Source organism: Streptopelia decaocto (genome assembly GCF_964273445.1).
Source record: "Streptopelia decaocto genome assembly, chromosome: 2".
NCBI classification, from domain to species: Eukaryota; Metazoa; Chordata; class Aves; order Columbiformes; family Columbidae; genus Streptopelia; species Streptopelia decaocto.
Window position 1 is genome coordinate 38,253,320 of NC_138655.1, and position 22,634 is coordinate 38,275,953.

Genomic DNA, 22,634 nt, shown 5'->3' on the forward strand with positions numbered 1-22,634 from the left:
CAGTGATATAGCCTGGAAGCAGGAAATACAAGTCATGTAACAGAATTGGAAACTGTATCCTAGAGAATAAATTGTTTGGATAAAAGTTAATATGATCCTGGAATGTTTAAGCAAGCTTTCTTGTTACAGATGTAAAAAGTGATCTTTCTTAGACATTTAGGAATGAAGAAATCCTAGGACATTGATAGCATTGCTAACATATAGGAACATTTCAAAACTCTCTAACAACCTGCTTAAACCGTTTGGCTATTTTATGTATTAAAACTAGAGAAATTTGTGTTCCAAGCACATTTTAAGATGTAGATATTTTCACAAATATTAGCATATTGTATCAGAATGAAGTGAGAAGTTTTTAAGGAAAATGATACCAAAAGATGATTTAAGTTTTTAATAGGAAATTGCATTTTTAAAACCAGAATATAAACTATGTTTTTAACTATTCATCAGGTAGTCAATTAATTCATAATAGTGAAATATATATAAAGGAAACCTAAAATAGATAAAAATATCAACAATATAAACTAAAAAGTGATTATTAAGAAATGTATATCACTGGCTTTCCCAAAATATTTTTGCTGCCTGTGCTAATGTTTGATAGGTACACACAATGTCTACATGCCTACAACATTTAACACTAAAAATAGCTAGTTCATGTGAAAAATAACACATAAGGGCAGAAGATACCTTGAAGAAAACCATAGTTGCAACTCAGGGTAGAAACATATGAAGGATATCAGAATAGTCTCAAACCAGCATGAACAACTCTGAAGTTAAACAATGTACAAGTATATTTGAGATAAAGATCTAACAGAAGTCACATTTTCTTCACAGCTGGTCATGTATGTTATTTTTTTCCTCCCTCCCTGAATGTGGCCTTTTATCCAGTAACCCACCTTTGAAGCAGAAAAATAAGAAACACTTGTGAATGCCTCAGTTACAGGTAAATAGACAGAAACATTGATTTAGTTAAGGTGAGATGGCTTACAAGGAAAATTGTCTGCCCTGGCAACACTGGCCATGACAAAGTTGGTCAGTACTTTTGTTGCTTCTGATCAAACCAAGGAAAACTATTGAACTGAGAGAAAACAAATCTGAAACATAAAAATATCATTCATAATTCACAGAAAATAAACATAATCAACTGTGTTATATTTGCTGCAAAGAAGTAAACTGGGTTTTAGGAATAGCACCTATTCCCCTTGCAGAAAAACAAGAGAGTGGCTTCAGCAGGCAGCTGAGAGAGTTGAAACTCTCGGCGTAAAAAGTATCTAAACCTTCAAACAACTTTGAGATAAACAAAGAAAATCTTCAGCCAAAACTCCCAGATCAAACCAGAGAAGAAAAAAAGTGCAGCTTCTAGGCACACAGAAGTAAGATCCATAACAGTAACACAGAGCAGCAGTTCTAAACAGATATATATTCTCCCTCTGCACTGGAAAAGGTCCTCCAAGACAACATCTAAAGATATAAGTGGAAAGAGAATCTAAGCATACAGAATGCAATGCTGTTATAACACAGTGAAATGATTCATAAACAGCATTTGCCCTTGGAAGACAGTCTTGGGCAGGCACTGTTGCCATTGTTCTTCCAACATTTCTGCCTTCCCCATTTGACTGACGAGGTCAATAAGACCCTGCATTATTCCTGGTATAGTAAAGCCACTCTGACAATAAACCTCCCAGCAAAGCAAAGGGCAGGAGGGCAGCCAAATCCCCAACAGGATTCTCTCACTCTTTCCCTATTAATCCAAACTGAAGAAGTCTGCTCAAAAGAGTGCTGATACTCATGAATAATAAACTCAGTCACATCATCAATATGAGCAAAGAATTTCCCTGAAGGACAGCTGAAAAAGGAAAAGAAACACCAGGAAAGTGATTCTAAATCAGAGAGTATAATAATGTAGACAAGGAACAATCCCTCCTATTCCCTTGTGCATTGAATAGGAGTTCTCAAAACCCATTCACCTTACAAAGGTTAAATAATTACCAGAAACCAAACTTGCTCCATGATTCAAACCACAACTATTAGGAGACCACTTCCTATGACTTAAAGGATCCAAAGCTGCCTTCTAATTAAGACAGATTGACCCAACATAAACCTTAAGCATTCTACAGAAGAAAAGATGGGCAAACCAGACACGTTAGGAATACATTTGAGGTTTATCCAAGGTATGCTATTGAACCAACTAGATTTTTTGTTTGTTTGTTTTCTGAAGAAATGAATAGCAGGAGTAAGGCAGAGATACTACCTCATAGCCCCCTTCTTGTGCACCAAGAAATAAGCATTTAATAGGAGCTGAATGCCACATTTTTATTCTAGATGCTCTTTTGAAAAATCTGATGAAAGTCAGGTTCTGGTAGGACCACCAGACTTAAAAGGGCAAAAATGCCTGCACCAGACTCCTGGAGCAAAATCATTTAAGGCAGATGATAATTCAGAAATTTTAAGGCCGTGCACATTGAATGCTGAGATACTAGAAAAACCTAAAGAACCAGGAAATCTCTGACTGGATACACAGGCTCTATGTAGACATTAATAGTAAAATTACCTTGGCTGTCAAATACAGATCTATGAAAAGTAAAACGAACTGGAATCTTCCTTTACCTTTCCCCTACATTAAGCAGGGATCATAAGTCCCAAAGGATGCAAGTGCAGTCACCTGGATGACATCTAGAGATGATGAGCAGTCGCTTCCTTGTATTTCTTCTCCAGGTCAAAGATAGGCTCATGTTAACAAGTCTATCTACATAATAGCCTGAAGTCGCACTATTATCAAATCCCACAAGAAGCACTTGGCATAACTCTGATGCAATTCAGTATCGTAATTTCCAGGAAGAACTTTTTCAGATTCTGCTGTCAATAACAATAAATCCTCTTTAGTTTCATCAAGGTCTAGGACTGTCTTGCATGTAAAATATTACAAAAAATGTATATAAAATTGCATTATTCTTCCAAGCAAGCATTTTCTTAACATGGCGGGGGAGGGGGGACGACAGGGAGAAAACAAAAGCACACCACTACCACCACTACAAAAACTTAAGTCGGTGCAAAAATCCATTCAAAACAGTTAAACTCTTTTAAAACTGGACATCAATTGAATGTAAATATTTACTAGAAGACAGGTGAGATGACAAGCTTTCCCTTAAATAGGAAGAATTCTTTCCTTGTCCAGTGTAGGAACCAAAATTCCAAAGGATACATAGCAACAGAAAGAGGGCATATGGAAATTTTTAGCAAAAAAAAAAAAATATATATATAGATTTGACCTTAGCAGGCAGTAAATAGAGCCTGCACTAGCACTGATTCATATAAGGATCCAAATCTGTGCACAGCAGTCAGCCATGTCAGCAGGTAGAAGTTGCTGGACAGGCAGCATATATGGTTGATCCAATGTACAAACAAGAATACGATTCAAGAAATAATCAAAATATCTTCCATTGTATTTTTGCCAGATGGACATCACATTGAGAAAGAAAAAAAAAAAAAAAATCAAAATCTCATCAATACTCCTCCCTTTTTCTAAAATAAAAGCACAACAATCAATACAAAATAGATCAAATTGTCAATAAATAGATAAAATAATACCCTGAGCAATTGAAGCTAGGTTTACCCTTATCTGCAGATGGATTTGCCATACTTGCTTACAACAAGACCGTGACTTGGAGAAGTTTCCCTTCCTCATTCCACAAACAAGCTAATCAATTCAATTTCTCCACCCTTGTGCCCTGACCCTTTTCTGTGGCAGCTACACAGCAACACCCATTCACCAGCCTCCCATGGGTGAACTGTAGGGGGGGAAGAACAGTGAAAAACTAAGTGGCAAAAAGACTCTTAATAGTACAAAAGTCACAGCATGTACTGGAGAGTTGGGATACTAAAATCCAAACTCTTGATCTAATGAGTAATTGTAGCCTGAAACATGATTTTCAGTGTTTAAATCCTTTCACGAGAAGTAAGCATTGAATATATCTGACCAGGAAAAAACATATACAAATACTAAATATATGTATTTAAAAAGCTGATTAATCACAACTGAACTACCATATCATGTGAGAGGTTCTTCATGGTTCTAAAACATACTTTTCAGAATCACAAAGAATTTATTTAATATTTGTCTTATTATTCAATGGTTTATTAAGAAAAAAAAAAGCCACAGATATACCATCTCATTTTTTAAACCAATGAAAATGATTGTGGCCTACACTCTAAATGTCAACCTTAGAATTTGGCTAAGAGTTATAAAAGGACATCAAATCTGTTTGAAAAACTGATTTTAATGGTGACAATAGCATATAATATTATGAACCACTGTAAATATCACCTGAAAGGATATGAAATTCAGTTTTTGCACCATCTGGAATGTACTCCTGATTAAGTTGTTCAGCAATGTGATCATATCACCTAAACAAACTAATTAACATCAGAATGACACATTCTGTAGTTTCAGTGGCATTTATTTGTGTCCCATTTGTTCCACATAATTTTTTTTCCAGAATGACCTTATGCTCAAATTGTGCCACCAAGCTAGCTGCATGTTAATTCTCCTTCCAAGAGTAAGTATATATTTCATTAAAACTTACATGATGCTACAGCTTTACATAGTAGAGTGAACAGATTGAACTAAAAAATTACTTTGGTTACATGAAATCGGGAACATCAAAAAACAATCACCAAGTTTCTTCAGCTAAACCAGAAGCTTTTGAGGCTCATTCATTGTTGAACATTTAGGAGGAATGTATACAGATTTGAATATTAGAATACTAACAGATTAATACTGTTAATAACAGTTAATACTGTTAATTCCTGCTCTCCAATTTGCCATTTTTCCTTTGTTTTTATAAGAGAGTATGTATCACAGCATCTTCTTAAGCACTCTGCAGGTAGCATTCCTTTAGTTTTATTTTCCAATTACAAGCACAAATGTGTAGTTATTCCCTTTTTTGGCTAAGAAATGTAAATTGCAAATAAAAAGATAATGCATTTTTCCACAGCTTCACCATTATGAATTCACAGTTCACGGCTAATTGTTTTCTAACTTTCCATGGAAACAATACTTGAATTCTAAAGAGAAGCTACCACATGCAGTTTCTGCTCCTGCAAATACTGATGTAAACCTAACAGAACGTTAAAAAACGCTGTTTGCAGGTACCATGGAAAGGCACACCACCAACACACTGAATATACAGTTAACGGTACCTCACACCAGCAAAGGCCATAACTATTATTTTGAAGCACTGAAACGTTGTTTCTCTTCAATATTACACTGCATAACTTCACAGTAAGTTGGATTCCAGGTTTATTGCCAGAGTAATTAAAAATTCAAAAGGTTGCTGTTTCAACAGAATATTATGGAAAAGTGTTAAACACAATTGAAGCTGGAGATTATTTCTCTTTATAGTGAGAGAGCAGCAGGGTGGGAGGAGCAACTTGCGTAAGTAAGGTCATATTAGAAGGTCATATTTTAGCAAACACATTTCGGTGGAACCTCTACTCTACGAAGGGCCACAAGAATAACAAAAATGAGGCAACTTGAGGTATTTTTTTCTTTGTTTGTTTGAAAAAAACCCAAACCTATTACTTCTGAGAGCTGGTTCAAAGAAAAAATGAAGGCCAATGGAAAAAAATTTATATAACACAAGCATTAAAACTTATACTGGCTCCATTTCTCTCTGCCTTTATATTAGTTTAATTTTATTATTTTTTTACTTAAATAGCATTAAATTAGCTTTCCTCCATTTTTCACGTCAGAGAAGATTCTAGAGCATTAGTTTTAAAACAACAATTCTTTAAACCCTTTTGGAATAATAAAGTTGAGGAAGTAGGAGGTGAGAGGGTCCAAACCTCGAAAACAAAACAAAACAAAACAAAACAAAACAAACTATATTTTCATCAGGTTTACTTTCTGTAAGTTGAATTTTATCAGCACACACAAAGAGGTTATATTTAACTACTGCTATAAAACCAGTCATCTGTAATGTCTAGAAATTGCAGAATGCCTATAGCTCCATCCACTGCATATCACAGCTAGTTGCAGTGATGGCATCAGCTGAAGCAAATGGACATATAATAGTGGGGAGAATGAAGAGGCCATGGATATGTAGTCTCTCAAGGCCCAAGAGAGATGCTGACCAAAAGGAACTGATATGAACTGATATGAACCAGAGGTGTGTGGGAAAAAATTCTCAGCTGAGTCAGATATGAATGTATGCAGTGGGCCCAGCAGCAAAGAAATCTCTTATTACCGCTCTCACATTGTCCTCAGTGAAGGATGCATTGCTGTGAAAGGCAATTATTTGTGTTCAATTAAAAATCCATCAACAGAACAGAAAATACATGAGTCTTACCTGTAACAGATGCCTAACCTGTAACAGGAGTGAACGGCAATGACAGTGTCGTCTCCCACTTGGTATCACACAGCTGAACACCAAAACCCCACCTGCACCCACTCAAGAGCTTCCATCAGCCACCTCCAAGCCTCCACTGGGATCCCCCAGTTTCTGTGTCCCTACACACCCCATGGGGAAAAAAGCCAGAGATACCCCAAGCTCTGGAGCTGGAATGCCACTCCTGCCAAAGTTAATAAGACTCTGACTTGATTAAAGATGAGGTTTTGAGCCTTCAACTTTTACTCACTTTTTCATTTTTAACACTCCTACCCTAAGCCATCTAAGGACATTAACTTGGATTTTTGTCTTGACAGACCCTTATTTCTACAGAGTAAAATAGCAGGGCAGAAGAGTTACCTAGATCACCCCATATCCATATTCCTTTACTTCATTTTTCAAAATTTTCAGTGTTGTGGCTTCGTAACAGCTTTAGATCCTCTTCAATGCCCTTATTATTAAAAAGCTTCTCCTGACTGCCAACCAAATCTTCTTTGCCACATATTCAGCAAATTATTAATAAAACTAAGGACCAGATAATAAACACAATCTACTGTAGAAGTAGTTTCCTATTGAATATATGAGTGTCTGTCATGCAAATCCTTGGCCAAAAGCAATAAAAGAATTGGTCAACAGAGAGCTCAACCTAGAGAATTAAAGTAACCCAGAAGGAGGCAAAGTTCATGCTCAAGAAGCATGCCACAGAAAAACTAAGCTTAATAAGCAGAAACATCATAGCAAAGAGCTCATCAATGATGCCCAGATACATAGGTAAGATGTATCAAACAACAGGAAAGGTATATGCAGTACTGGAATGCTGCTATACATTTACTGAATAAAGACATTAATACATGCAAACAAATGTCACTAACTCACAATAAAATAAAAAGCAGAAAAATGGTTTGTCAAGAGTGTCAGTAGGAATAGCGAATGACAAATACAAATAAATACAGCTATTTTAATACTGGATCTGAAATACTGGAGGGATACAAATGACAGTAATACTAACATGGCACACTAAATAAATATGGTCTCCTTTGTGAAATAAAAAGTACATTAAAGAATGTATTGCTGGTGCTGGAGGTCTGGCTTGTGCAAGTTAAAATTTCTTTTGTCCATTCTTAGGAACACCACATAAAACTCCAAAGTAACAGTTTCTGGTATTCTATCAGATAAGAGACAAACATAATTTTGAAATGTGCTTTAGAGAATTTTTTTTACCCTTATTGCCTTGAGATTTGTGTTTGTGTTTATATGTATAAATCGTCTATACTCTCAAATGTGGCAATTTGAACACATTTTCATTTCCAGACATAGAATGAGATCCAAACAACTAATGAGCTCATCTATGGATGTAGCAATCTGTCATCTGCAATGGAGGATTAAAAGGTCATGCTATATTATATATGGGCAGTTTTTGCACTGCTAAAATCAGAAATGAAAAGATTTAAAAAAAACCTAAGTTAACACAAAGAAAAAGAAGATTTTTATGGTTATATTTATTTTATTTCTGATCAAATACATTTTTTTTTAGCCCTGAAAAGCATTCAAATCTTATTTGTACACCTGTAACATAAGCGAGAAAGGAGCTTGACTTATCTGGTTTTTATAAGGTAGTTAAAGAGGAAACCTTTGCTCATTAGCTTTCTACTTACAACACAGAGCTGTGGGAGTGCCAGGTTCATTTCCCTTTCACATCCAGGAAGACTTGAGTCCATATCATCCTTTTCCCAGGAAATTGCCCTTATTACCATACTGTAGTTATTGGGGGATGCTTTCACAGGAAGCTCTTCTCTGAAGCTTTCCCTCTTTATATAACATAACATTATAGTAATTGGAATAGGGATCAAGACCAAAGTGAATTCCTTGACAACAAGCCTACAGCTTTATACACAGTCCTTCTGCTCCAAGCTTCCCCTTCCCCACCAGCTTCTTCCTCTCAGGTTTACCGGATTATTACAAAACAAACTTTGGTGGACATTTGGGTATGGCAAATTATTTTGAAACATGAAATATATTTTCAGCTAAAACTATACAGGCTTTCCATGTCACTCTTGTGAAGAAACATCATACTTTTCTGAAAGAATGGAAAGGATCAAGTCACATACATTTTATTTGACACCGGGAGGGTATGTGACAGAAGTTTTCATACAGAAAAGTTTTGAGATCTTTTTGTACTAGATCCATAAGCTTTAAACTTCTTCTCAAACTGTTCTTCTTTTCTTTTTTTTTTTTGTTTTTTTAAAGTAATAATCAGTTTACCAGGAAGGTCACACATTATGTATTATCATTGAAGGAGGAATGTTTCAAACTCTCACAGCAAGAACAGGCCAAAATTACCCACACCCTTATTATTCTCATTCTTATTTTTCATTAACTGCAGTGGAACTTCTTGGCAGAATTTGAACAGTCAATATTCAAAGGAGATCTTCCTTTCTGCTGCAGAACAAGATCTGAGCAAAATTTCAGCTGTGGGCAGCTTCTGGTAGCACATTTGGAAAGTGTATCCGCATTGTATGCATACTCCATGTGAAGATATTGAATTAAAATTACCATATATTATTGCACCAAGTTATATTTTCTGATAGTATTCATGATTGAAGACCTAATAAATTCACAGGACTCCAAGCAACACTTAACTAATTCTGGTCAGAATAAATATAAACATGATAGAGCTTAAAATCAAACAACAGAAATCAGTCAGCTGCCAAACAGCACCATAATTTTCCCTGATAGGATGTCAACAGAAGTTAAAAATCATAATCAAGCTGCATTCATTTCAGAAACAAAACCCATTTTTAGTGACAAAATAGAACAACAGCAAGAAAAAAGGTGAATATTCCCTGCCAAGATTTCAATGCTGAGAAAATAGGCATCCTTGAAAAGCCTTTGATGGCATTTGATTTGCCAACCACACTAATGTACCTTGCAAACAGCACATTTCTAACACACCTGACAACACAGGAACATTTTCATGGGACACAGTGATGAAATTTTTAAGCTAGCATGTTGATAAAATGTAGGTCCCAATTACAACAGCTCAAATACCCATCAATTTGTAAAGACCCAGGATTGTATGCAAATGGTGAAAAAAGATCTCAGTTTCTTTAAGACCACACCATCTCTAGCATAATTTTCAGAAGTACCATTAGATAGACCCCAAATTCCATGATTTACTGAAGAAATTCTTGATTCTGTCATTACTAGCTCAGTCCTCATACTGGTGCCTTTGATGTAATCTGTGCAAGAGCAGTTAACTTCAATGGAGATAAATTTGTGTCTGTCATCTTGTTGAGGAACTACTTTTCAAATATAATTACAAACCAAAAGATAAAAATTTCATCAAAATTCTGAGATCAGCTGAAGCACATAACAATAAAAAGGATTTTTCTTGACTCTTGAGTAGTATTTGTGTTATTATTTCTCTGTTTTGTGGTTTTTTTTAGATATGTTAAGTGAAACACGCTAGTGAAACTGGAAGATACTTGATTTAAATTCATAGTTGCTAGTTTATAATCACCTGACACAATGCTATTCCCTTACACAATGCAACCAAAGGAAAGGCAACTCAAATTTTCACAGACTCAGGGATTGGACTAAAAATTTCACTTCACTTCTTACACACTTAGATGAAAACACTAGTTATCTATAAAAATATAATAGTCACTATAAAACCAGTTATCACCCAACTGATTGAAAAAATACAAACTCTATGTATAATGAAAATGAACAATTACTTCAGGCATTCATCACTTCCATGTGTTGGTCTTTCATTCATCTAATAGAGTTTTAAGTCAGAACATAGCAATACAATAATTTATTTTGATTGTCTATGAAGTGTATTCATTTCCTCATCAAGCCTATGACTTCTGATGAACTACATCGTATTTGGAGAAAAACTAAACTGTTGTAGCTTTTCAGTGTGAAATTTTGTCACCAAAGGAATCTATCACTGAAAGCTTTAATGGAATTTTTACTGAGTAAATTAAACTTTATTTCTTATTAAATTGGTTCCATCAGTTTTCTGTTTGTTTTCAGCCAAAGGCTAGGAGTTTTAATGCTGAAACCAAAAGGCCATGTACCTCACAAATGTTCCCATCTGAACTGGGTGGAGTTCAAAATTCTCTAAAAGCATTACATGAATTAACAGTGATGCAGTTCATATCACTAAGCCTACAAGAAATAATGAGAACATGTATTCTATTAATAATACTGGGATCTGCTTGAGCTATGGGCATACTGTGCCTGGAATCATTAAGTATGAATGTCGTAAACAAAGATCAATATCATCTATGTCCAGTAGAAGGATAAAAACCTGCAGATGTTGTATGGAACGCACTGTAGATACAAAGCTAAATATAACCTATGCTAATGAAAGTGCTACCTTGTATGAATGCAATTCAATTCTTCCAGCAAACATTTCTGCTTTAATCAGAGGAGTGAATAAAGAACGAAGTGGCCTAGAGCACTATGCATCATGTAAAGTTTTATTCAGATGTGAAAAAAGTCATCCTTTCCCATTTATTCATTTTTATAAGAATTAACATTCTCACTGTGAGACCAATCTGCTCAACAAGTTATTACATTAACCTTCTTAGTAATTTTCTTTAGCTGCTTTCAAAATATTCTCGGAAATTCAGATACATGTTTCATCCATACTTGAAAATTCAACCAAAATGACATTGTCTGATTTTCAACAATCAAAAATGGACCTCAAACTTTCCACTGAATAACAGTTTTATTTTTTCCCCAAGATGGTACTTCAGAAGTCAACTGTAATTCAAATTCATTGCATTTATGTACTTCAAACTGATGACTATTTACTCTCAGAGACAATCTCAGACGCTGGCATTCTCATTGGGGGGGAACCCCCAAGATCAAATTTTATGTTCAACTACGCTCTTCCTCTATGGTTCCAGCCTGTTAAAATCTGAGAGTCCTGCTGTTAAAACACCCTCCCAAAAACCTGAAAAAGGATAAGTGACCTACCTTAGAAAGTCCGCCTACTTCCAAATAGAAGCAGATAATGAAAACATTCCAGGTGACCCACAGGGCAGTCCACACCGTGTACTAAACACAAAGCCGGATGAAAGTAAAAAAGACAGAAAAATAAAATGTGAAGATGAAAGGACTTTATACTGAGCAAATCAATAATAAAAAAACCTGATATCAATAAGCATTGTTCTTCTGGGATCAGCCAAGTGCAGAGTTCAGAAAGGGAGTTCTCCCTGCAGAAGTCCCATAAGAACCATAGGAAATTACAAATCCAATATCTGTTGCTGCTCTAAATACATGCTAATAAAATAGATTTATTTTTACAGTTTTACACATCCTACTGATACCAACTAAGCCTAAAATGCTGACTTAAGCACTGATTTTGAGGCAATCATGATTTAGCTCTGTTAACAGAGATTCCAGAATAGCACAATAATTAAAATTAGCAAGTATTATTAAAATAATACTTAAATGTTACGAAGAAATACACAAACCACCACCAAATAAAATAGAAGATCTACTATAGAATCACAGAATGGCTGGGGTTGGAAGCAACCTCTGGAGATCATCTAGTCCATCCCACCTGCTAAAGCAGGTTCACCTAGAGTAGATCGCACAGGAATGTGTCCAGGTGGGTTTGAATGTCTTCAGAGAAGGAGACTCCACAACCTCTCTGGGCAGCCTGTTCCAGTGCTCTGGCACCCTCAAAGTAAAGAAGTTTCTCCTCATACTTAGACTGAACCTCCTATGTTTCACTCTGTGTCCATTGCCCCTCATCCTATCATTGGGCACCACTGAAAAGAGTCTGGTCCCATCCTCCTGACACCCACCCTCAAGATATTTAGAAGCATTGTTAAGATCACCTCTCAGCCTTCTCCTTTCCAGGCTGAAATTATTGATCTGATAATTCAGGGTTTTTTAAAGAAACAAACAGGTAAAGGGTAAATCTGATCTCTTAAGAGTCTTTTAGTAAAGGTATTTTAATTGAATTAAAAATAGCTCACTATTTCTCCAGCCCCTGTGGCCATGAACCTGATCCTACAGTGCACCCTTAATAGGTGAACGCATCCATCTCTCTTCTGGTTTCTCCAGCGTCCTACCCTAGAGCAAGTCTGAACTCATACTCCACCCACAACATGAATGGGAGACTAATTTGTCTCCCTTAAACCATGTTTTGCATTTTAATTGTCAGCAAAATTGCCTGGTACAACTTCCTTATGGCTGCACTGTTTACCTATATATGGCTGTAAACTACACCCAGTAACTCAGCAGCATTTCTGTAAGACAGGCTGAGCGCACACTCAGCCACACTGGACCTGCACCCTCCTGAGAAACACATCTCTGCACTTACAACTTTCACAGTGGAGATCTGCTGCTAAGTGCCTCTGCAAGTCTAATTAACTGGGACCAGGTGAGGTTAATATGCTTTTGTCTTGCTTCAATATACTGAAGCAAAGCTCAGCACACTGGATCCCATTTCCATCACAGAGGAGCTGTCAGCTTGCCTTTCTTGGGCAGTTTTGGGTTATGTTCCCTTCTTCCTTCCCCTCCCTGTGATGTATAATGAAAGGTTCAGGTGAAGAGGATTAAATTTTTCCCTCTTGAATTATCTCCACATGCATATAGTAATTTCTGTATAATTTAATTTCTTATGAGGTACTTGGGCTGTTTAGAGATCACTATGGCTTAAAGAAGTAGATCAATAATAAACAAACTGAGAGTAATGCTTCTGGGTTGTTTCCTCTGGTTTGTAGAGAAGGGCAACTGAAAACAGGTTTATTATAAAATAGACAAAGCTGCCATGGTCTATGAACAGCATAAGGTCTGTGCTATTAATAAGACTAACTTAAAAGAGGATATCCCACTTTACCACATTTGCTGACTTTGTAGTAACTCATCATAAGCTCCTGATTTTCCAGTATATGTCCTCAGAACATCAGGTGCAGAGTGTTCAAAATTAATGAATACTTAATACAAGCCCAGCTGCTCATATAAAGCAGATTTCAGAATATTCACATTTCCCCTTTTCATGAATGACATCTCTCATCACAACATGAAACCTACTTGATCTGCGAGGCCAAGATAAATCTGTTAATGGCCTCATTCTGCCCCATGCAGACCAATGACAATTCTGAACCAGCCAGGCAAAAACTCTCTGAATGTCCTTTCCCAGGCCAAGCTACGCTGTTTTACACAGTCAGAACCTGTTCAGATCCATATATACCATGAGGATTAGGGAAAGGGAAGCAGAGATGAAAAGTCTGGTGGACTTTGCAGTGTTAAGTTTACAGTTGGACTCAATGACCTTAAAGGTCTTTTCCAACTTGAATGATTCTCTGAAAGCAGGTGTGCACCTTGAAACCCAGCTCCTGTGTATGGAGATGTTCTTCCTACATTCTCACTGAACTGCAGGAACAGAAATGCAAGCTCCATTTGCTTTATGAATAATAATAAATTGCTAATAAATTTATATTCAGTAATTAGTGCTACATAATTTTTAAAAGTGACAAAGTTCTTCCCCACATTTGAAAATACATATTTTTGGTTGCGCAAGTAGTAGACTTGTTCCTTGTATAGCATCATAGGCACTTATGGAAGGCTACAATAAAAGAAAAGTTTTAAAAGACAAAAGTAAGTAAGCAAAATTAGGAAATGTCAGGATTCTGGTTACATATGTCATCTTAATATTTCTCTTTGGATGTGCAATACAATGCAAACATTAATTAAATCATCATAGGTATATTTTTATTTTCAAAGACCCTGCTTTCCTTAATACATTCTATGAACAGCTAGCTCAATATTTTATTTCTTTTTGTCACTCAGACCCTGTTCAGAGGACAGAATATTAATTTCCTCATGAGATTTTCTAAGATGCTCATCACTGTACTGTCTGAGAGCTGCACAAACATTAACTAATTTATTTTATGTTATAAGGGAATGATACAGCGCTCAGAATGCAAATGATGTTCTGATACATGCAGAGATTACATTCACAAGTATTCATACATCATAGGCATCCAACTTGAGATGCTTAGGACTTCATTTTTCAGAACATATGGGTTATTCAGTGCTTTATAAGCTCAGTGTTCAGCTCCCTAGGGATGAGCATTCAGCACTTACCCAAATAAGACCACAGGGTCTCAAGACAAGAATGCAGAATGCAAGGGGAAAACAAAGCATGTGAGAAGCTTGCTTTATGTGACTCGCTTTGTGTCAAAAAAAGGTTTGGGTTGTTGAGAGTAGAGATAAAACTCAGCTACCCAGTGCAGCCTTCACAACAGAAGCAATCATTTTGTTCTTGCTATCACATGCCCCATTCTTCCCATGTCTTCTATTTTCTGCATATCAAGTTTCTATTCTATATCTACTACCACTATCATCAGAAAAACCCCAAAAGTCTGTCCTTTCTATTGCAACTGAAGTGCCCCTAGAAAAAAAACCCAATATGCATCCTTGTGGCTCAAAGCTGCAAATATATAAAAGGATCACATTAAGATAGCACAGGATGGCTTTAATAACAGTTTTTCTTAATAGTTGAGTGCTTCTTCCTGAAAAATTTGTATTACTTTCTGAACATTATTTGTGTAAATTTTTATATATATATATATATATATATATATATATATGCCTTCAAGGTTGTTTTTTTTGGTTTGTTTTTTTTGTTTTGTTTTGTTTTGTTTTAAAAAAGAACAATATTCCATTATGTGGTGTCACATTAATAACTGCTTAGGTTGCCACTTGAGGTTTAACTTTCAGATCCATTAGGAAGACCTCTCCTTTCAGCTAGCAGAGAAATTGCCTGTAGTCCCCAGTCGTTGTCCTTTGTGTGAAGGGACAACAGGCAGGGAAGGTGTCATACGCATTGGCAGACAATTGCTGTCAAGGGAGGAGTGGTTAGAGTTTGAAGCTTCAGGTTCATGGTGAACCTCAGGGCTCATTTCACTCCCAAGGCACCTCACCTGACCTGCCACTCAACTTCTCTTGCCCTGTGTTCCAAACACTACCCTGACAGTCCTGCTGTGTCTGCTCACTTTCAACCCCCCTCCAAGCCTCCTGCCTGGTTCTTTCACCAGCCACATTCAGTGCTCCCCAGCTCAGCTGGTCTCATGCTCAGCATCACAACCCTCACCATATCTGGCCTGAAGAAGGAATTTTCCACACAGGCTAAATCAATAAGAAGAGGTGTGGTTGTTTTTGTTTGTTTTGTTATTGTTGTTTGTTTGTTTGGGGTTTTTTGTTAGTTTTGTTTTATATTATTTTATAGCCCATATGATGCATTACTTAAAAACCATCTGGACATTTTTGCCTAAACAAATTCCTGCTGCTGGAAGAACCCAGGACACTGGTGATAATATTTGCTGATTTCTCCCCATGTATTCCTTCTTGCTTTTGGTCTGTTGCACTAAGGATTGTACACTATGCCATGTGAGAAAGCATTTTGCATCTTTTAAGTTCTGTGAAGAGAGTACACCCTAAACCTTACAGGTTAAATGTCTATTAAATTATTGTCCAACCCAGTTGGTTCCTTGCAGATCTCCTTTCTCAATACCAGCCTCTCTATAATAGTGATATTTCCATACTTCTTCTGACTCTACAGGTCATATTGAAACTGATGCAGAGATACCTTTCATATACTAGTGAAATACAACCACTTCTAGAGTTAAATCACAGATACAATGTCACAAAAAAGAAAGTCTTAAGGAAAAAAGCAAAGGATGGCTTCTGAAACTTAAAGGTAAGAGAGAAAATGGAAATTTCTGAGTCAGATTATTACAAAGATTGTGGGATAATTTTAGCTATAATGAATAAACTATCTCAAGTGTATATTTAATCCAAAGTGCAGCACCTCCTCCGACAGTGTCTTGGCATTAGGGCAAACAAATGTTGGCTCAGGGATACTTCAAAGGAAAGGCAGCAACTACTGAGTTGTCAGTTTGTCGTCCTGTAATACCTGGCTGTGCCTCAGAGGCACCAATACCTACAGAGCCCTACTTAGTCATGTTGGTGAAAGATGACAAGGAAAGTGGCATAAATGAACAATATGGAACAGTAACAACTCAGGACCGACCAGGAAGGATATTAAAGGAGTAATTTTAGATGCCTAAATATTTCACATGGGTTTGAAACTGGAAGCATGTTTGTATAGCATTTGCTTGAACAGTGTGTGAAGTATCCTGTGCAGCCTTTCTTCTGTTTTGTTGGTTTTTTTTTTCTTTTTTTTTCTTTTGTTTTTCTTTTTTTTTTTTTTTTTAAGAAATTGCCTCCTGGCTTTTCAGGTGTACACATTGCCTATATATCATATTACTTAATGGAATAAGTTAAAGCAAGCAAAACAGAGATTTCCACTTTATATTCCCCCTAATTAAGTGTATTATTTTCATCTCTCACTCTTCATGAATACATTTATGTTCAAGTTTGTGCAATCGTAGCTATATGAGTCATCATTCAGAGGTCTTTTGAAGTCCCATATCAGAAGTAGGAGAGGGGAAAAAAAACACCAACCAGCTTTAACAAGTATCCTGTCATCATCTTTAATCAATTTTAACAGCCTGAAAATCTTGCTGGTAATAGCAAATTCTATTAAGAAATGAAAAGCATGCACAGGAAAATGGATCACAGCAGAACTCTGGACCTGTGTGACAGATGTTACAATGTAGTTAGAACTGAAATTTAGCTGTTTTTTCTTCTTTGCAAATGTTTGGATAAGTTTCAAATGAGCTAATATGGGAAAATTAGTAATCATTTCTACACTTTTATGTCTCCTGGGAATTTCAAACTGATTTAATTCAGCCACAAAATATTCAAGTACTGAAAATAGCACATCCACTTGGTTACAGGACAAATTGTTTGCAGAAGCTGATCTAAATTACTAATTAATACAAAACTATTAGAAATAATTATTGGATTTAAGATCATTTGGACACTTGGAGTTAGTGCTGTTGCTCCCTCTTCTCTCTCTCTGTGTTTCCTAAGCTCTGAGGACTCAGAATTTTATCTATGAACAAGTGAAATTCCAGATTTATTTCAGAATCACCATCCTTATACTCCTGTATCTGAAGGCCCATTTTTTTATAGAAAGTTCTCAGACTATATTTTGTATCACTCAAACTATGATGCAAAACTCATTTCTTTATTCAGACTTCTAATTTACAATGGCCATGCTCATACTGCTGTCAAAGAAACTGCAGTTATGTAGTCATTAAATGCTAGTGATAAACTAGCTTGCCTGGGTTCAATTACAGTGGAAAAGTTAGAAGCATCCAACTGCTTTTGTGTTTATCCAGCTTCCAGCACAGTACTCTCTGCGCTCTTCAGTTCTAGGTATCTGCAAGAAAAACCTGCTCACTTGTGCCTGCAGAACAAGTCTCATATTTGACTGCACTATAGATGGCCTTCAAGTTATGGCCCTACATGTAACACGTTTATTCACTTACTTTCTCATTCCTGACATATGTTAAATTTTGAGAGGAGAGAACATGACACGTGCAGCATAGGATGGCAAAGTGAAAGCTTTTGTGTAAATTCTCTTGTCAGGGAAACCTTCAGGCACAGCCTTCATCACATAGAAGACAGATTAAAGACATTCTTTTCAGGTCAAACCAAGGACCCTAGAGCTGGTCGGCTTAAGTCAAGATCCCTACCAGAGTATGACAGAATATTATGGGGACAATTTGCGCCCACATGTGCCAAATCAATTTTGTGTAGACAGTTTACAGAAGTAAACTTTTGTATCTGACATGATTCTCTCTCTCTTTTTATATTCTTATGGGACCGCCTGCACTAACGAAGCTGATTTCCAGGGAAGTCTTAAGGAAATGACAATGGATACTACATTGAAGTATTTGTTTACTTCTCCTGTTAAAGTGGATTTAGCTTAAGCTAAACCAGAAGCAATCACAGTCCATAAAAGCATGACTCAACATATTTATTTTGCCAAAGCCACAGTACCAAATTCTCACTCTAATGTGGGACAGCAACCACTAACACATCCAAGGGTTTAGATATGGTTGAAGGTGCAGCTATGGACTCAGAAGCCCATGAAGCTTCTCAATTAATTTGGAGCCCAATTCACTTCTCAAAGCCTGGGAAGAAATCTCTCTGCATTTTCTTTAAGCAATACTGAAATTCAGGACCTTGCTGAAGATTTGCATTAAGCAGAGTTTATATTTGAAGCCAGCAGTAAAAGTTTCCTGCTTTAACAGGTGGACTGTTTCTAAAGGGTTTCAGAAACAGGGTGGCAGTCTATGTCCTTCCTCAGGAGAGATGCCTTTGGATTCCCTTTTGCCTTAGTGAAGACAGCCTGGAGCTGGGGTCTTTGCTCTCTGTACAGCAGATTGCTCTGGGGCTTCTGAGGACAGTTGGCAAAGCCCAGCTGTGGTTTGGATAGCCTTAAAGCACAGCTTCTAGTAAGCATGTGTTAGGTAGAGCCTGGAAGATCCTCAGGCTACGGCTCAATGAGCACGTTAAGCTGGTATAACCCTGCACTGCTACAGAAAGACTCCAAGCACTTTTCCCTGTCCTCTGGCTACTTGTTCCTGTTTCCCCTTTCACACTTTCTCCCTTCTTCTGGAACAAGAAAAACAGGTCAGAGAGTGGACCTACACTTAAATTAACACTGGAAAAAAGAAAATGCTTGCTTTTCAGCTGTATCTGTTTAAATTTGATAGTTTATCAAGTGGCTGAACTGATGCTTGTGCTGGCGCAAATGAAGGAACAGAACAGGGACTGAAGGTAGCAGCTGAGCAAAAGGAGAATTATTGCTTATGCTGGCTTGAGGTATTCACTGAATTCAGCCCGAGGGTGAAGCTAGACAAGAGGCTGAACTGACAAGCTTGCACATAGCAATAAGGAAGGACTTGCATTTCCTCCTCTCCCCTCTGCACTGCTGCTTTCGACTGCACAGTCCCAATCACTGCCTTATGCTGGTCCTGGCACTCACTGGGAACCTCACAGATTGGATTCAGCTCACCGATCCAGCAAAAAACTCTCCAGTTTTCACTAGGTTGGTTTTCTGACAGCTTCAGACTGAACCAGCTCACTGAAGGGTCCAGTTAGCTGCTGCCAGAATTGGTGGAGAGGGTTTGGGAAGTATTCAGCCAGAGAGAACAGTGGGAATAAGGAGGCATGCAAGCCACCCCCTTCTACTGATGTTGAGCCGTGAGGCTGGTTCCAGACAAGTGGTGTACTTTCACTCTTCAAACTTCAGGATTTGGCTCAAGCTATTCCTACTTCATTGGGAACCTCACATTACTAAGGATAGAAGCTGCTCTAAAGTCTTGATCTTCCCAAGTAGTGAGTATTTGCTCCTACTATAGCTTGAGCTCTTAAAGATGTGTTTAAAGTTAAATCAGAATGTGAGTTCAGTTAAATCTGAGGATAAAGTGTCTTGTTGAGGTGTTTTTTCTGTAATTATGAGTTTTCTAACTCTACCTTAAACCAACTTTAATATAGTCTAAAATGTTCATTTACATTGGAAAAGATACAGAAACAGTCAACATCTGTTGTGTTCCATTTGAAAACTAAAGCAGAGTTTCCACCACTGAACAGCAGTACTGAACCTGAGGGGCAAGAGATTTTGTGGTGTTGTACTTCAGACACAAATTTTCTGTGTGATTTTACAGATGCTTACCCTCACTTGCTTCAGATGTCTTATGTATAAAATGGAGAACGTGAAGCAGAAAGGTGAGTCATCAAGGTGTGGATGTTTACCCACTGCTGCCCAGTTCTTCAACCACAGTTAATAGATAAAAGTGCTACTACTTACACCAATCCATTTTCAATTACTTATAGTCTGCTTGTGAAGCTTAGCTAATGTGAGTATAAAGAACCGTGGGTGTGCTTTTTGTTCACTTTTTTTTTTTCTTTTAAGACATCACAAAGAATTACATGATTCCAGGCTTGACTATAAAAGATGAAGGTTTTTAAGTATTTATTTAATGAGTTTTCCCCAGCAGACATTTATTTCACTCTTTTATGAGGAAAAAAAAATAACTTTAGCCTCTTAAAATCTATTACTGACAACACAACTCAAATGTTCCAGATACAGACATTGCCAGGTAAAGACATAATATTCATCCATTCAGGAGAGGCTGTGTGGGAGGAAAAGGGATATGTTTTGTTGGCAGTTTCCTTTACAGTTTTTTCATTCCTGATTATGTTGAGAACAGGTGAAAAAAATCTGCAAGGCTTCAAGTTACAAGCATCAGAGACAACTTACAACCATTTAGAGTCAAGGCCATAAATAAAGGTTTGGCAAAGTTATATGTGAGGAGGAGATTTATTTGGAACCCATGGGTCATAAGACCAAAGGAATTTCTAGAATCCTTGCTTCTCCCTGTTTAAGAGGAAGATATAGATAAGTATAACTTCACCATTACAATTTCTTAAAAGGACCATTGATTCTGCTTGTCTATTGCAAAGAGAACAACAATTTGTATTTCTTTCCTTCATTTATGCATAGTGTTATTGTAGATGTTCCCATGACCCATCTAGGTATTTCATTCTTTAAAGAATCTTACTAAGAACTTGTATCACAGTCATATTTTTGGCAGCGCTGCCTCTAGGTTACCCATTCATTATAGCTTCCAAAATCTCAGAAATGCCACTCAGTAGGCCTAAATTTGCAAAAAGACATGGAGACCTCTAAAGTTTCTACAAAAATACCATCTGCTGTTTTGAAACCAAGAAAATTCTGCTATGTAATTTGACAGGTTTTAAAACCAAATGCAAAAAAAAATAATAGATAATAAATGGAACTTACCACGACTATATATCGAGGCCTAAACTGGATGGTTCCAAACAAACCCAAAATGACAACTATTATTTGTAGGAAATTGCCAAGGATAGGAGCCCATTGGAAACCAAGGAAGTCAAAGATTTGTCTCTCTAATGCTGCCAGCTGTAAAAAAACACATAAACAGAACATCCACTTTTTAATTATGAGTGAGACAAAACACTTGACATAGTTTTTTACTTGCATCAGGCTTCACCAGAGAAAAGTATGGCAAAATTCTGAGGCTATGGTTCCTGTGTGTAACCCTTGCCAGTATTATTAGTACACTGGTGTCTGAAGATAGCTACTAGTCAATATATGGATTTTCTATGATGAAAAAGCACTTGGAAAAAACTTCAATTTAAGAAAATATTTGTAAAGCCCTCACAAAATACAAAAATACCACCACAAACCAAATGGAGACAAGTTTTATTTTATTATTGCATGCTGGAAACTCTAAGGCTTGACAATATTTATTTAAATACAAAATTTTTCTTCAACAGAAGCTCATCTAAACTGGGCAAAGCCATGAGAACCTTGCTATTGTTACTGAAGTATCATCATGCTCCCTCCCTTGCCCGTGTCTTAGTTCTCTTAGATTTAGTCTCAACTAGACTTGTCTGCAAGTTCCTTAATCTATTCCTAAAGCAGAGAGATTTGGGCAAAAAGGGGTAGATAAGGTTCAGAGGAGACCTAGATGTGGCTATTGGCTACATTCCCAAGAGTCCTCTAATGTGGGAATAAAGGAAGACTGCTGGGACCTCCTCGCTACCTGAGGCACAGAGGTAGGCTCAGGGAGTGAAAGGCTGTAGAACAAGTTGGAACACCTTGGAGTAAGCTGATTCAAAACCAACAGCCAAATGAGTTATCTGCACTCTGCCAAAAGCTGGTAGTTACTTCGGGCAAGTGCAAATCAGAAAGACATGGTGGTAGCCTAATGGCCTCCTTGCACACTGTTGGAGGTGGATTTAGTCGAATATGGAAATGAAGGAAGCTAAGAGACATCAACCTTCATCTTTGCAGCAGCATGTGGTTCTTAGGTGATTCTGCGTTTCTGAATGTTAGGCAAAAATTTTTTTAAAAAGCCAAATTAAAATTCTTCTGCAAACCCATTCGCTACTCATTTTTGACAATTCAGCCTACTCTTCTAAAGATACTAAAATCAACTTTCTCAGCAGCACATTTGTTAAAGTTTAAACTTAGTTCAATATTTCTCCAACTATAGCAAGAGATTTTTGAGCAGCTAAATAGAACCCTACTGAGAAACAACCGAGTTTCTGTGTTTGCCAGAATTTATTACACATCCACTTGATTTTACTACACTGTTAAAAACCCTAAAATTTACTGAAATAAGCATGTAAAATATTTATAACTGAGACAGATGGAGTAAGCATGGCCCTATGAATACCAACCAAAGTATTATCATATGTTGTATTTCACATAAAATATTTCATTTTACACACAATGGCCAGGTTCAGCCCTCA

At 36.9% G+C, this 22,634-nt stretch overlaps 1 protein-coding gene across 1 annotated transcript in view; it reads right to left on the reverse strand.

The window, feature by feature from the left end:
- NKAIN3 (sodium/potassium transporting ATPase interacting 3) overlaps window positions 1-22,634 on the reverse strand; it is a gene marked incomplete at both ends in the record, with an annotated part of 333,249 nt that overhangs the window by 137,625 nt on the left and 172,990 nt on the right. Inside the window, 2 exons of the mRNA XM_082045593.1 lie at window positions 11,373-11,453; window positions 21,139-21,276. Coding sequence (XP_081901719.1) covers window positions 11,373-11,453; window positions 21,139-21,276 — 219 coding nt within the window. The remainder of the gene's footprint in view (window positions 1-11,372; window positions 11,454-21,138; window positions 21,277-22,634) is intronic.